General features: G+C 39.1%; 1 protein-coding gene across 1 annotated transcript in view; it reads left to right on the top strand.

The window, feature by feature from the left end:
• Nucleotides 1-16,428, top strand: part of LOC136877741 (peptide transporter family 1-like) — a 133,985-nt gene that overhangs the window by 13,917 nt on the left and 103,640 nt on the right. Inside the window, exons 3-4 of the mRNA XM_068228730.1 lie at nt 241-327; nt 9,066-9,340. Of these exons, the coding sequence (XP_068084831.1) occupies nt 241-327; nt 9,066-9,340 (362 nt within the window). The remainder of the gene's footprint in view (nt 1-240; nt 328-9,065; nt 9,341-16,428) is intronic.

The following is a 16,428-nucleotide window of genomic DNA, read 5'->3' as shown; positions in this document are numbered from 1 at the left end:
CGTAGTTTTACAAGTCACTAATTTCAGAAGTTTTTTTAATTGATCCGTGCGTGAAAGAAACATTCACTAAAACTTAACTCTCTGTATTTTAATTTCCTTTCTAATTTAAACCAATGAAATGTGTGTCTATTTGCACTTTAAGCAGTAAATACCTAAGTGGCTTGAATCTAAACCGCTCCCTTCTACATTACTTTCATGACATAGAATATTTTAAAATGTGTTTCATTTATCTGTTTCTAGGACTATTTACTACTTTGGAGTAGTGTACACACTGGGTAACATCCTGATGTGTTTAGCTGCGACGCCACCTGTCTCCCTGCCTCCCGTGTATGTGGTAAATTCTCAATTATATTTGATTCAAATATATCTAAAATAAGAATGAATTATTGAATTAGTTCTCCGTCGTGTGACATCTTCCAATAGAATAAGTGTCTAGAGTTATATTTCCTTTCCCAAGTGTTATAGTTTCATAGAATGTTCGTGTGTTTTATCGTTACTATATACAGTAAGTTCAACATATACCTGCACGTTCTTAGGACTTCATTTATATTTCGATCACCTGTATCAAACGTGTTCATTGCTTGTAGAATTAAGGACTTTCTCTTCCAATATAGCCCGGTAATGGGTATACTTTTATTCCATGCTCACGCATGCAGATTCAACTTTCATACTTTTTCTTTCAGTTAAAATCACCGTATAAACCCTTTTTCCAGCTTCTTCATCCAGCTTGTTATCGACGTGCGTGCAACCCCTAAATCTTAGGCTAGTTTTACACACTCCCCTCTTTATTCAATGTTCTTAATGCATCAGATTTCGTTTCCACCAACTTTTATATCAGTCTGACGGTGTCCAATAGACATAAACAGTTGACCAAATTAAAACTATTTCACCAAAGTTTTAACAGTAAGCAACGGGCTTATGGTAACAGTCTGTAATTACTGCAAGCGTCGACTCGCTCTACAGGCAGAAAGAACGCTTTGAGTTCAGACTACACTATGTATTGTTCGAGATAAGTAGAATTTTTAGAAACTCATCAAAATATACAGTTTATCTGCAATTCAAATTTCAATTGTAATGAATGCTCTGAAATTTCCAACGTTCATTCCAAAATACCTGCAACCAAGGACATAAGGAAAGAGTTACAATTTATCGTGTTCATAAAGACGCACACACGAGATGCTGTCAATTGTATACACTGTTTTATTTACAAATTATATACACATTATACACATATACACGTTCATGAACCACCATCTTGAAGTGAATCGAAGAAGAAGGAGAAGAAGAAGACTACCACATTAGCATGTCAACCAACTACCAACACAACAAAATCATAACATGAGTTCACACACTGAATTCGACTAACGACTTTCGCTAACAACTCAACTCGACTCAACAACCCAAGACTGTCTCTTTATATACCTTGCCTGGACAGGCTTCTAGAAAAGTATGACACAACATGCTTTCTCGTACCTTCTCGAGTCTTCGATAATGTATGTACAAATACAAATGTATAGAACATTCTGCAACTCAAGTGACAAAGGTGTGTTGTTCTATCAATATCAATCAATATTGATCTGCATTTAGGGCAGTCGCCCACGTGGCAGATTCCCTATCTGTTGTTTTCGTAGCATGTTCTTAAATGATTTCAATGACATTACCCTGTGTTACACAACATAACATTGGATTTATACATCATATTTACAAGTAATAATAAATTATATACTATTAATTACGTGTTGTTTCATTAAATAAAGTCGTATTAATATTCATACGGCAGAAGTATCGTGACATAACCTCACATGTTTTGTTTCACAAGAAAGATCATACAACACACAAATAATAAATAATATGACCATAATTTATACCAAATAAATTCCGTACCGGTACATAACTACGTAGATGATGATGATGATGATGGTGGTGGTGGTGGTAATAATAATAATAATAATAATAATAATAATAATAATAATAATACCTATTAATCGAGCTCGATATTTTCACTATCTACCCATGGGTTTAGAGAATTGTTTCCAAGTTATACTAGTCCATTACACACTTGCATCAAATTGTAGCAGAAAATCGTAAGCTAAAGCTTGCTTTTATAGAGAAAACAAACAATCCCCGGGTATTTAAAAAGTTAAAGACGGGCACAATATGAACTGTTACAGTTACTGACCTACCTATCTGGTATAGAACCCAATCAAATGCATGCATGGGCAGATACATTTTTGAGGATTACATTTTCAGCAGTCCGCTCCTTCGGTGAAGGATGTCAATCTCGAAATATCCGCTACAGAAAGCACTTCATAACCTTGACAAGGTCTCATACACCCTATCGCTGTACAGCTGGAAGAGAAACACAGCGTAACCATGTATCCCTTGTAAATGTGACCATGTTTAGCCAGCCAATAGAATAGGGCAGTTGGGCAACATTAAAAAAGAGACACTGGCGTAAAGTCCTTTCGTCTCTAATGTGAAGTATGAAGGAAAGCCATGATCATATTGAGAAACTGAAGACATTTACTAGCTGGACGTTGTCGGGTCGACTGCCGAATCTTGAGATGAACTCGAACCGAAAGAGGCAGACAATATTCTTGGCTAGTGAACTTAGTGAAGGATATTTTGGACTGCAAAGAAGATATTTATGGTAATGATAGAGGGTGTATAGGGCAGGATGCAAATGTCTTGAAGACAGGGAAATTTTAACACGGATGAAAGGAAATGAAGATAAACAGCAGAAAAGAAAACTGGTGAGAGATAAAAATGAAGAGGAATCAGATGATGAAGAGAACCCGAAGGACTGACAGCCTTTGAGGTAATGTGAAGAGCAAGATACATCTGAGATATTTTATTTCTCCGCCGCTTAATTGTGGAAGCAGCACGAAGGAAAAACGAGTATGCGAATCCAGAATCATCAGATACTTCGCCAGAAGAGTCTGTCTGGTAGTAAGCTTTTATACTATTATTTTGCACAAAAAAAAGACAATATTTTTGTGTTCTATTGTTAGTTTTCTTTGACCTCGAAAGTAAATCATGTGTTAAGGGGACAGGAAGGTATAATTGTATGGGTAAAAACATGCCTTAATCTTTTATTGAAAAAATAATATTATAGACTATCCATAACAACTTACTATTATTAAAACAAATATTTTGTTGTAAATTTTCGACATATTAAGGAGGTAAGGAGGAAGTGATGCTGTTGGTTGGAAGTAGACTAGCATTAAAACATCGTTAAAATGGATTACCGTAATTGCATTGCTGCCCGGCTCAACAAATTGCAAGGTTAATTTAAATAACTTATTTTAGTTTCCTGGTGTAAGGTACATTGAAATGATGTACCGTGTATCGACGCCTAGAGTAATGCAAGTATTAAATAAATATATACGAATGAAACAATGTACATATAAACTCATATCTTACTAAACGTACTGTTACGTGCTCATGCTACTGCCTGCCCTCTGGAAGCCCCCTTCGGTATTTTCTGGAAGGAGCGAGTGTGCCAGGCCGGGTCCCTCCAAGCCGGCTCGAAGGTATGTACCGGTCTATCCATGTATTGTGCTTTTATCTAGTGTCGGCGTAGAATTTGTCGAAGGCAAAACTCGAAGGTTCCGGTCGAGCCCCGAAGATTCTGGTACGCCATCACCATGGATATAAAAAGAGACTAGGCGTGAATAAGAGTCAGTGTTAGTGTCAGAGAGTTGGGAGAATGCTGTCGTAGTGGACTGCTGGAAAGAGTTGTCGTCGTTAAATGTGTTGGAGTAGTGCACCGGGGAATAATGTTGCAATGCTGTCGTCGTTGTTGGTCTTGGTGGTGCTGTGTTATTGTTGAGTGATAACGTGTTGAGCAGTCACATTGATTGTAATTTAATTGTGTTGAGTTGACTGTGCAAGTTGTCAACTTGTCTGGAGTCGGGCCGAGTGTATCACAGTCGTGTTATTGCGTGAATTATCGGACTTATCTGGAGTCGAGCCAAGTTAACAGCAGTCGTGTGCTGTAACGGTGGTGCGAGCCAAGTGAAAGGTGAGATCTCTCAATCAACATTAAGGAAGGAGTGTCCATTCCAGGTAAAGACTGCCAAGCTAGAGACCAGCGACTGGAAAATTACAAAATAAAAGTAATTGGGGTGAATTACAGATACCTGTGAAATATTTTACTGAAATACAATTACTAACTACTTCTTCAACAAGTAATCAGTAACATTGTAATTACAATTAAAATTACTTCACAGAACGCGAATCGTTAGAAAATTGCTGACTTGTTTTCACATGCAGTTGGAATGATACCAAATTTTGCAAGGAAAAAGCATTACTCGGTTTTCATAGTACAGAGACATTTAAGTAGCTATCATCACAAAGTGAGACTACACAAACATTCAAAATGATTGCTCCCAAGCACAGTTTACATACCACATTGTTGTTTTAATTATTTTCAGGACAAACTAATGAAATGCCATATGGCATTTAGTGCCGGGAGTGTCCGAAGACATATTCGGCTCGCCACGTGCAGGTCTTTCGATTTGACTCCTGCAGCCGACCTGCGCATCGTGATGAGGATGAAAATGATAATGAAGACAACACATACACCCAGCTCCCGTGCCAGCGAAATTAAAAGATGGTTAAAATTCCTGATCCTGCCGGGAATCGAACCCGGGACCCTAGTGGCCAAAGACCAGCACGCTAACCATTTAGCCATGGAGCCGGACAGGGCAAACTAATTAAAAATATTGATTCAAATAGAGGATTGGCAATTCCTTAACCCCATTCACCGTCACATGCTTATTCTGGTTCTGATCTCGACCACGTAGTACACTATTATCAAAATCTCGTCCGGCTCCATGGCTAAATGGTTAGCGTGCTGGTCTTTGGTCACAGGGGTCCCGGGTTCGATTGCCGGCAGGGTCGGGAATTTTAACCATCATTGGTTAATTTCTCTGGCATGGGGGCTAGGTGTACGTGTCGTCTTCATCATCATTTCATCCTCATCACGGCGCGCAGGTCGCCTACGGGAGTCATATCGAAAGACCTTCACCTGTCGAGCCGAACATGTCCTCGGACACTCCCGGCACTAAAAGCCATACGCCAGTTCATCTAAATCTCAACCAGTGACCACAACAAGCTGCGAGTAAATGAACGAGTGTGTGTCATATCCTTGGCTTTACTATGGTCGTCTGACGAGAATTCGCGTAGTTGCGGGGGGAGGGGTGCGATGGGTAAGCATGGCTGCTGCAGAAAACACAAAGCACATCACAACAAACAATGGTCACTGTAACGTCATTGTTGACAAATGTAAATGAGCTTTCTGTATTTTACTTTTCTTCCGACTCTGTGATATCAGGGCATCAAATGTAAATTGAGTCCCCCTTTCTTTCGATGTGTCTACCCCTTCCATTTTTTCTCTCTGATTAGTGTTATACAGAGGTTGGCTGCCTAGTTGTACTTCCTCTTAAAACAATCACCACTACCACCAATCTTTTCCACAGTCGGTAAGATAAAACAGAATAAGAAATAAATGATCGGAAATTGTATTCTCTATGACTTATGTAGTACATTTCGATAGGACCAATAACATCGGAAATTAAAAATTAAAATTTTAGGCGCCTGCTCCTAAACTGCAATTTCTACCAGCACCTTATTTCCCGACTTTACATAACCATTTCCATTAAACTCTGTATACCCATTTTTCACGGATCGGTGTTGATATGGACTTAGACCTACCAACAAAAATCAAAATTCATGAATATCTCTGTTATCATAGCCAGTACATTAAAAATGTATAAGACATAAATGATAGAAAATTTAATTCTATATAACTTTAGTTATGTAGCATTTATCGATAGGACCACTAATAACATAAATATTTGATAATTAAATTTTAGGCCTTCCCCTAAACTACCATTTGACTCAACGCGAATAAAATTATTTATGGCCTAGATTATATGAGCCAGAATCGAACCTGCCAAGTTGGGATCAGAAGGCCAGCGCCTCAACCGTCTGAGCTATTCCGCCCGGCTGAGACTCTATGCTTCTGATAACTGGAGTAAGAAAGAACATAAAGGAAAGGAACTGATTTTCTACAAACAATACACCCCAGCAAATAATGTACATGGGTCCTGGAACACAGGGATCTAACCTGAAGCACGTGGAAAGAAGGCATTAAAATGACCGCGAACATGTCAGCTGCAAGATCCGGCCCGGGTAGATCCCAGAGCAACAACCTATATCGGTGTTGCCACAGTGAGTTCGTTAACTCTTTCTCAAATCCTGTAAGCAAATATAGTAGATAGAGACAATACGCGACACTCTGAGAGATGTCGACGGACAGTGATTAGAGCTCTGTCTAGCGGAGTGACCTGGGAGTTACTGATTCTGTCATAAGAGCACGTGTATTTGTTTGTGAAGTTTTTGGCGTTATTTATGCGTTTGCATTAAGTTAACATAAGTAAATAGTAGAGTGTGCCATTCCTTTATATCTCCTCTCAATATGAGTGGAAAGATATATGCTGTGTTTGGCTGCAATGACTATGAAGTGCAGAAGGATTCGCGGACTTTCTTCCGTTTCCCTCGTGACAAGAAAATGTAAGTAAATATTGTTTTTGCATAGATATTCCAGTTACAAAGAGATTTGTATAGTACTTCCAACATTTCTGACCTGCGCGATCCATATTTTAACTGGTTTTAAATATAATCTTATTTTATTCTATAGTGCAGGAGTTACCGATGTGTTGTTGTAAGTGTGATCTGCGGGTTTTGTCAATAAAATGCATATGCATATGTGTGTGGCTGGTTGTGTTCCAAGTTACCCCATTTGGAATGCCGTAATGCGTTGTCAAACACTAAAGGAAATATGGGTGATTTAAGAAATGTACCGTACATATTTTGTTGAAACAATATGACGATGCAAATTTGCTTTACCCTATTGTAATGGCAACTATTGCTTATCGGGAAATTTTAAATGATCTTGAGGGTAAATTTATAGATTTTCTTTCTGTTAGTAGGCTTCAAGTTAAAAGGAAAATAGAAATTCATTGAATCATGTGTATAAGGAATGTGCCGATATTTTTATTGACAAGTGTCTTAATGTGATGATATACAATGCCTTTAAATGAGAAAAAGTCAAATCTAGCCTTGAAAGTTCAGGTAGGAATGAAAATGAAAACCTACAACCTGTTTTCCAGTCATTGAGCGGGTCAGGGATGTAATGAATGAAACATATATAGGCTGTTATTACAATGGGGTCGCCACTCCCAAGGTGATTTATTGAAAATGAAAACCTACAACCTGTTTTCCAATCATTGACCGGGTCAGGGATGGAATGAATTAAGCAGATATAGGCTGTTAGTACGATGGGGTCGCCACTCCCAAAGTGATTTATTAATGACTGATAGATGCTATGAAATGAGAATGGAGAGTGTTGCTGGAATGAAAGATGACAGGGAAAACCGGAGTACGCGGAGAAAAACCTGTCGCGCCTCCGCTTTGTCCAGCACAAATCTCACATGGAGTGACCGGGATTTGAACCACGGTATCCAGCGGTGAGAGGCGGACGCGCTGCCGTCTGAGCCACGGAGGCTGTAAGGTGATTTATTAATGAGTGATAAATGCTATGAAATGATAATGGAGAATGTTGCTGGAATGAAAGATGACAGGGAAAACCGGAGTACCCGGAGAAAAACCTGTCCCGCCTCCGCTTTGTCCAGCACAAATCTCACATGGAGTGACCGGGATTTGAACCACGGTATCCAGCGGTGAGAGGCCGACGCGCTGCCGTCTGAGCCACGGAGGCTCTTCAGGTAGGAATATTAAAGCTAAAAAAGTAATGCATAAATGAAAGATCAAGCCCTTTCACAGGATTCCATTTCACATCTTGGTCATATGTCTAATTTTAGTCTTTAAATAATAACCTGTTAAATCAATTTTCATTTATTTATCCAGAATTGCTTTAGCAACTTTGAAGTTAATATATTTCTAGACGTAATTTATTTATCCATTTCCGTATATGCATTTCCATTGATATTTGAATTTAACGCTAATGTTCAGGTCACGCCACTAGGAGCGCCACTTGCGAATTGTCTCCCATTTTAACAAGGCTAAATCCGGAAGTGCCGCGTATTGTCTCTACTGTATTTGTTGTAAGCTTGTCTTCAGGGTGAACTTCTACGAAACTCTCGTCATCTTAACAGACAGATCAATGATTGCTAATGCCTTGAAGAAAAGTGATAAATCACCAATGAGAAGGTACATGGCCTCTTCAGTGAAGATTCTAATAGGTGGATTGATTTCATCACCTATAACCCAAACTCATCTCAGGGATACATGAAGAACCCTACCATCGGTTAAAAAAACAAAAAAACTCAGATCAACATGAATAAGTAGATGTAGAGAAGAGAATTAAATAAGAGCCAAAAATCTAATATTTCAAAGAGAAATACCACCTGAAAACCATCACATTGTACGGTACGGTTTGATGATTGGGGTCTGAGGGACCATTCCACGTTTCTTCAAGATTTTCAGCAAATTGTTTGGGTTCTCGAAGGCCTCATTGTTAACATTGGACTGTACCGCGGGACTCCATCACAATACTGAGGCACCCACGCCTGTGTGCTCAACACCACTTACGATCCGAATTACAAATGTACTGCCGATGCTTCGGTATTAAACCTGTAACTGCTAAACTGTACTATACATGTACTATAATTATTTCTTGTCACAGCACTATTTGCAGCCTGCATTTGATGTAGAAAAGATTCAAAATAATAAATGAAACAACAGGCTTATTTTTCAGACTCGGAAGTTAAACTTAACAATGGCAACCTTGACCACGGCTGAGTACACGCAACATGCACGATTCGGCTGTTGATAACGCTGTCCATGTGTCCCTCCGAAAAAAAAGAAAAAAAAATTGGAGGATCTTACTCATTTTGTGTCTCTCCAGGAGACCATTTTCTACCTGTAGCAAAATGTAACATCTGTACCCTAGCCCGCAGTTGATGAGCAATACTTTTACGTAAAGATACTGGAGAAAATAATTATTGGATATACCTTGATCTATTACTTGTTTGCAGTCCGTTCACGATTCTCGGCTTGATCATCATCGCCATTGGTACGGGAGGAATCAAGCCGTGCGTTGCAGCCTTCGGCGGAGACCAGTTCCGACTGCCGCAACAGGAAGACAAACTTCACCAGTTCTTCTCCATTTTCTACTTCACTATTAACTTCGGTGGGCTAGTGGGCATGGTGGCCACCCCTATCCTCCGTAACGCTCTCACGTGCTTCGGGGACGATACCTGTTACGCCCTGGGCTTCGGCTTCCCGGCAGCGCTTATGGTCGCCGCTCTCAGTAAGTTGCTATTATTATTATTATTATTATTATTATTATTATTATTATTATTATTATTATTATTATTATTATTATTATTATTCATGATGTTCTAGTGGTCACTACTGAAGATTTACATATGTAGAGAGGTAATTTGTACAAAGGAAAAGCATAAATGTTTTCCGTTTTCTCTCATAAATATGAAAAATTATTATATATATATATATTTAAAATGTTTACTAAAAACAGCTTTGTCCAGTCCGTCCGTCCATCCTAATGGATCGATTTGTTTCATTTTTATTTCATTCTCTCCGGAATTACCTACCTGCCGGTGAATCATCAAGCACTGATAGGTCTCTACGTTCAGTCAACTTCGAGTATGCATAAAATCAAATCACTGCAATAAGTGCAGGCGAAGGCTTACCCTAGCCCGTAATATGTTCTGTACTTAGCGGGTTGCACACAGTTAAGAAGCAATAACTTTACGTAAAGATACCGGCGTCCGCCTCTGTGGTGTAGTGGTTAGCTTGATTAGCTGCCACCCCCGGAGGTCCGGGTTCGATTCCCGGCTCTGCCACGAAATTTGAAAAGTGGTACGAGGGCTGGAACGGGGTCCACTCAGCCTCGGGAAGTCAACTGAGTAGAGGTGGGTTCGATTCCCACCTCAGCCATCCTGGAAGTGGTTTTCCATGGTTTCCCACTTCTCCTCCAAGCGAATGCCGGGATGGTACCTCACTTAAGGCCACGGCCGCTTCCTCCCCTCTTCCTTGTCTATCCCTTCCAATCTTCCCATCCCCCCGCAAGGCCCCTGCTCAGCATAGCAGGTGAGGCCGCCTGGGCGAGGTACTGGTCATTCTCCCCAGTTGTATCCAGCGACCCAAAGTCTGAAACTCCAGGACACTGCCCTTGAGGCGGTAGAGGTGGGATCCCTTGCTGAGCCCGAGAGAAAAGCCGACCCTGGAGGGAAAACAGATTAAGATAGAAGAAAGATACCGGCGAAGCTAAACGACTAAAAATGACGGCGACTATAAGCAAACCTGCATTTTCAACCAAACTTGGTACACATCTGACTAAATACTAAGTGCAGAGAAATATCGTGGGAGTAAGACACACCCAGCACCCCTACGGTTGGAGTGCAAACGGAGTGGCATGTATAAATAATAAAACGACCTATATTAGTGTTGAATCCATAGTTTTTGGGGTCGCTGAGATGAATAGTGGCTACCTAATATATATTAAGTTATTTTTAGTCCAAGTTCAGCAGCCTTCGGCGTAGGGGTTGATAAGGGGTGAAAAAGAAAGTGTCCAAAATAACCGACATTGTGTCTGGATGTGTGTATGAAAGGATCATCTACTTCCCAATCTGGGCTGCCTCAACGACAAAGTTCCACGGAACAAAATCATCTAGACCTAAAACTTTAAGCTACAAAATATTTCGTAAAAACCGAGCGAGTGGCCGCGCGGTTTGGGTCACGTAGCTGTCAGCTTGCATTCGGGAGATAGTGGGTTAGAACCACTCTGAAGGTGGTTTTCCGTGGTTTCCTATTTTTCACACGAGGCAGATGCTGGGGTTGTACTTTAATTAAGGCCACGGTCGCTTCCTTCCCACTCCTACAACATCGTCCCCATAAGACCTGTCTGTGTCGATGCGACGTAAAACAAATTGTAAAAATATGTTCGTAAAATAACAGTCAACGTCACAATAAAGAAATCTATTTTAAAAATACACTCCACACCTAACTAACACGTAATGCTAACCTAAAAGTATATATTCAACAAGTATCTGGACAACACATGGAGCAATTTTATATCAAGGCATGTTATCTGACCTCTTTATAATGAATGCTACAGAGCAGCACGTGTCATCTAGTTATTATTATTATTATTATTATTATTATTATTATTATTATTATTATTATTATTATTATTCGTGGTGTGGTTTTCTGTAGCCATATCCCAGTTCATGAACACAGGAAAACAACTGAGTGACCAAGTAGTCCTGAGAGTAAGGAAGGATGCTAGTTACTAAGGCATACAAATGGCGATTTTAGATGAATTCTGAGCAAAGTTCATGTGCTCTAGTACTAGGATTACCTAATTAGCTAGTAAACCATAAATATACTGTACAACGGGTGATTGTTTGGTCCGCCCTGTCAATATATTATTAATATTTGAATAATTTATTGTACAAGGAAATAATTATGAGGCCAGAGCATGGGAAGGATCTCAGGTAATGCTCGGTTATTTATTGGAGCAGGTACAGAGATGGATAGTATCGCAGGGCGAATAATAGATGGTAGAATCTTTTGATAATATTTATTAAAAATTTTCATGAAAATCACCCTGCAGTTGAAACTCCAAAATCAAATTTCCAGCCAATATTTTCAAAAAATTCAGAAATAAAATATCGATGCTGTCGTATTCAGAGACGTTCACTTGATTTAAAATGTCCAAAATAAATATCACTCTTTTAGAGATCGTAAACACCCTACAGTTCATCTAATATGGATTTAAAAAGCAAAATAACACTTTGCACCTTGAATATCATTAAGTCCATCACTTATGATGCAGACCTACAGTTTTTCTAATATTTTTGAACATAATGTTAACACACACTTTCATGAATAAGTTGATAATTCAAATAAAAATATTTGATCACTTGCTGTATACTTCTACAGTTCATCTAAGTTGAAAAATAAAAATAGTGCACTTGCAAACCCTAGAGTTAATCTATGTGACGTTACTTCAAGTTAGAAATGGTTTTTAGAAAAGAATTTACAGTTCAAAATCAAGATATGAAACTTTCCTGAATTATTATAAACTCATAAGTTGAAATTCACACGAAGCACTTTACTGTTGCTGGAGCACTATGATTAACTGAGTGCTTTGTTAAAAGGCAGTCAGTGGGATTACTCACTCAAAATATAAGATCACCTGGAATCTGCTAATAAGTGTTGGTGTTGTGTTGTCCTACGGCTTGGTGTCTGGAACATTCTGCAGCGTGCAGCCAAGGCTCGAACTCAACACCAGCAGCGTGACAAGTCCGTTCGTCGACGTCCCTCGATGGGTACCATAATCGAAGAAACCACGTTAATCCCACGTTGAAAACGACGTTCGATGCAGCAGAATCTCACAACACTTTGTCAAGATTTCCGTTGTTCTTTTTAGAGATAATGTCGGAACACGGAAAGTTCAATTGGCACTATAGAGCTTTCAATTATCACTAAAATTGATTATACACCGACACAAGTCTCAATGCACAGTTCGTATTATTACATTGGTTTTGCGGTGTTGAATATGTGACTTAGAATATTTAATTTAATTTCGCACAATGTGCATAATTAGAGGACACACACTTAAGCATTTTCACAGAATTTTGTCAGAGATATTTCTCTGCGCTTACATGTTATTACGTGATATCTGTCACATGGGTTATCACAAAGTTTGCACACGCATAGTTCATCCGGCTGGTGGTAGATGTCTCTCGTGCAGATACTGTGGTGAAAACCATGAACAGCAAAACGCGTCATGAAGTGTCTCAATGCGTAATTGGCTTTTGGAGCATCTGTAGCGTAAAATTCAGGAAATATTTCTTCTCTTTTTCCTTGCAGTTCACGGAGTAGACTCCGGTATGCTTCTGTTGGTGGCAGGCATAGGTCGTATCTTAAATCCTCAATGTAGAAGGATTCTCTGGCGAGAACATGCCAGACGTGAGGGTGTATACTTTGAAATACACAAGGCCTTCTTCAGGAATCTTGCTTTTAATTGTTTGATTTCCTTCAGATTCGTCTTTCTTAATTGGTCCCAAATTAAAGTCAAACCATATGTCACTATTGGAGTGATTTTTAACTTGAAAATTTTTAACGCGGTATTTAATTATAACTTCCGTAAATTCGGTATACTGTTCATAGTTGACAAAGTGGCGATAACTCTCTCCCGAACATGGATACTGTATACATTTCCGTGAGTCTGTAATGTGATTCCCAAATATTTGTAATGTGTTACGATCGATAGTGCGTCTCTTTTATAAATTATAACATCGCTAGCTGCCGGTTTGCCTCCTTTCCTGAAAGTCATTGACACAGTTTTATTTTTATTTCATTAAAGTTCGTTCTCGGTTGCCCATACTGTAAGTTTGTTGAAAGCCTCCTGGAGATTTGCTAACTCAGTGGATACAAGCACAATGTCGTCCGCGTATGCGTACAATTTGACCTTTTCTGTTCTAATGCTCTGAGTTATGTCCGCAGTTACTATGTTAAATAGGAGCGGACTAAGCGGGTCACCTTGCAAAACTCCGTTTGTTTGTTCTATCGGATCGGATTTATCAACATTGTCATCTATTTGTATGAAATTTTTGTTCAGAATGTTCCTTAAAATCATCGTGATGTAATTTTTCCCAGTGAGCTTTTCCAGTTTATCGATTGCTATATTTCTATTCACGAGGTCGAAGGCCTTAGTGTAGTCTATAAAGACAGCGTGTGGTTTACCTCTGTGGAATCTTAATGCATCTTCTATATCCCCTTGTAAACATTTTACCGCTTGGAGTGTTGATTTTCCCTTCATGAATCCAAATTGCTCTTCCGGTATTGATCCTTCAACCAAGCTGTATAGACGTTTTGTTATGAGGCTTGTCAGTATTTTTAGGGCAGTACATTCGAGAGCTATTCCACGATATGCGTTTGGATCCCTAATATTTCCTTTCCCTTTGTATAAAATTTTAAGAGTAAAAAGTCTCCAGTTATGAGGTATTTTTCCTTGCTTTATGCATTCATTGTATAGGTCTGTCCATATTTTCTTGAGATGGGTTGCTGTACTTTTAAGATTTTCGTAGTAAATTCCGTCTGGACCACAAGCTTTTTTGTCTTTCGTTGTGTTTATTACATGTTCTACTTCTTCTACCGTAAAGGGAGTGAAATTACTCTCTGGATACTCGTCTTCATTTAGCTCTTCTGGTCGAGTTTCTTTTGCTTGCAAGACTTTGCTGAAATGTTCTTTCCATATTTTAATCGGGATGTTGCTCAGAAAATGTGGTTGTTTGGGCAGTACTGCTTTGTACCATTGTTGTTCTGCCTCTTCTATTTGTTTTTGCTCTTCTTTGTCTTGAAACATTTCTTTTGCTCTTCTGATTATTGTTTTATAATTCTTTCTTGCGTCGTTATATTTTCGTAGCGATATTTCTGTTGGCGTTATTCTCGCGCATCTCGGTGCCTTCAGCGTGTCTTTCCTTGCTTTATAGCAGTTGTGATTAAACCAGGGTTTCGCTCTTCGATTTTGTTGATTATTACATACGACAGTATCTTTGATACATCTTTCTAAATTGGCAATGGCATTATCTATATTGCCTTCACGAATGCTTTCAGTTATTGCATCTGTATCCATTTCAGCTAATCTAATTAGGTCAACTCTTCTCCCCCTTTTGGGTTTTTCTTTTCCATTCTCGGTCTTTTGCAACTCTTCCAGTTTTATGATAGTGTCCACTGGTAGGTGCTTCCTTGCAACAATATTTGATAGTACCTTCTGTTGCGTTGACCTTAGATTGCTGAAGACTAGATCAATTGCGCTACAACCATTTACACATATATATGTTTTAGAGTCTGTTTTATTTACCATTATCAAGCCTTCGCTTTCTAAATATTCGACTACGTTTTCCGATTTCTTTTGACTAATGTCGACTCTGCAGTTTAAATCTCCCATTAATATGGTTCTTTCGTTCCGATGTATCATAATTATTGCTGTGGCCAGCTCATCGATGATATCTTCTTTATATTCAGGCTGGAAGTAGACAGCGATTATTATGCATAGCTTTGTTTTTACCATTAGAATGGTATCAGTTTCCATCATGACACCGAATGGTGACAGTCTGGCTTTTAACAGCAAGGTGATACCGCCTTCAGGTCTGCCACGTAGACCTTGTGTTGCGTGAGAATGTATGGAGTAAAAGTTTTTGGTGTTCCATTCTACGGTGAGGAATGTTTCAGTTAAAATTACTGCATCATATGGTTGGAATAAGTTTTCTGGTATCAAATCCAGGGCGTTTTTCAATCCTTCAATGTTCCAAAGTAGTGTCTTTAATGAATCTGGGTTGCAATTTTTATTAATTTTTACGGTATCAATTTTTGCATTTTTGTGGACGTTCTTATTTTTTGTTTGCATTGGTTTTATCTTCACATGTAAGTTTCCAGGTTGATTCCCTGAATTGGCCTGTTTCTGTGTCGACGTTGGAAACGAAAAGGCCTCACAATCACTCCTTTAGGCCAAAATCTTGAGTCTTCTGTTGCCTTTAGTTGCTTAAATGGGAATCCTATTTTGAACGATTTATAAGTGCCCGGTGAATTTAATTCCTCGCATACTATATTTTCTTCTATTCCTTTCTGTTGAAGGAAGTTTTTGACACTTTCTGTTGTGGTTCTTTTGGATAGTTTACCCAAGTATAGCCATGCATTCCTTTCTGCTGCTTGAATCGTGTTGTCCACAAATTTTACATAAATTTTACGGTTACGTTACGTCGTTAAATTTACGGTTACGTTTGCATTGTGACTGGGGCCTTAAAAAGTTCAAAAAATAGTTTCGTGAGAATTCTGAGGGGAGGGAAGCTACAGGCAGTGCTGACGTCACTTGACCTTGCTTCATTCATGTAGTCTCCCGCACGCAGTGCAGTGAGAACGAGAACATTCTCTCGCACAGCTGTACGTGTGTCGGGACTTAGTCGTTCGCTCATGAATAAAGATTTAAAACTCGTATGTGCCAGGGCCTATGCCTTCCTGGTACATTATACGTACATGTTTCGGGAGCCTTAACTCCCTTCGTCAGCGTATTTACATCAAAATCTACCTTACCCAAGTCTCAAGATACAACATCTTATCATATTAACATTAAGCATTGTCCTGTATAACCTCAACTCTAGAACACTATATGTACACCTTGTGTTTTTGTACAATAATGCATGTTGTAACCCAACACGTAAGACATGGAACATATTTAAAAACACTTTTGAATCGTCCACTCATTCCTCCTATACTTTACACTCATACAACGTGTATCATCACCCTGGATGGATCCATTAGCTGAGTCAGCCACTGATAAAATGTTGATTTCAATAAGGATCATGA

The sequence above is a fragment of the Anabrus simplex genome, chromosome 7, assembly GCF_040414725.1.
Source record: "Anabrus simplex isolate iqAnaSimp1 chromosome 7, ASM4041472v1, whole genome shotgun sequence".
Classification (NCBI taxonomy): domain Eukaryota; kingdom Metazoa; phylum Arthropoda; class Insecta; order Orthoptera; family Tettigoniidae; genus Anabrus; species Anabrus simplex.
The sequence above is the reverse complement of the archived record's forward strand: the minus strand, read 5'-3'. Positions and strand labels throughout refer to the sequence as shown.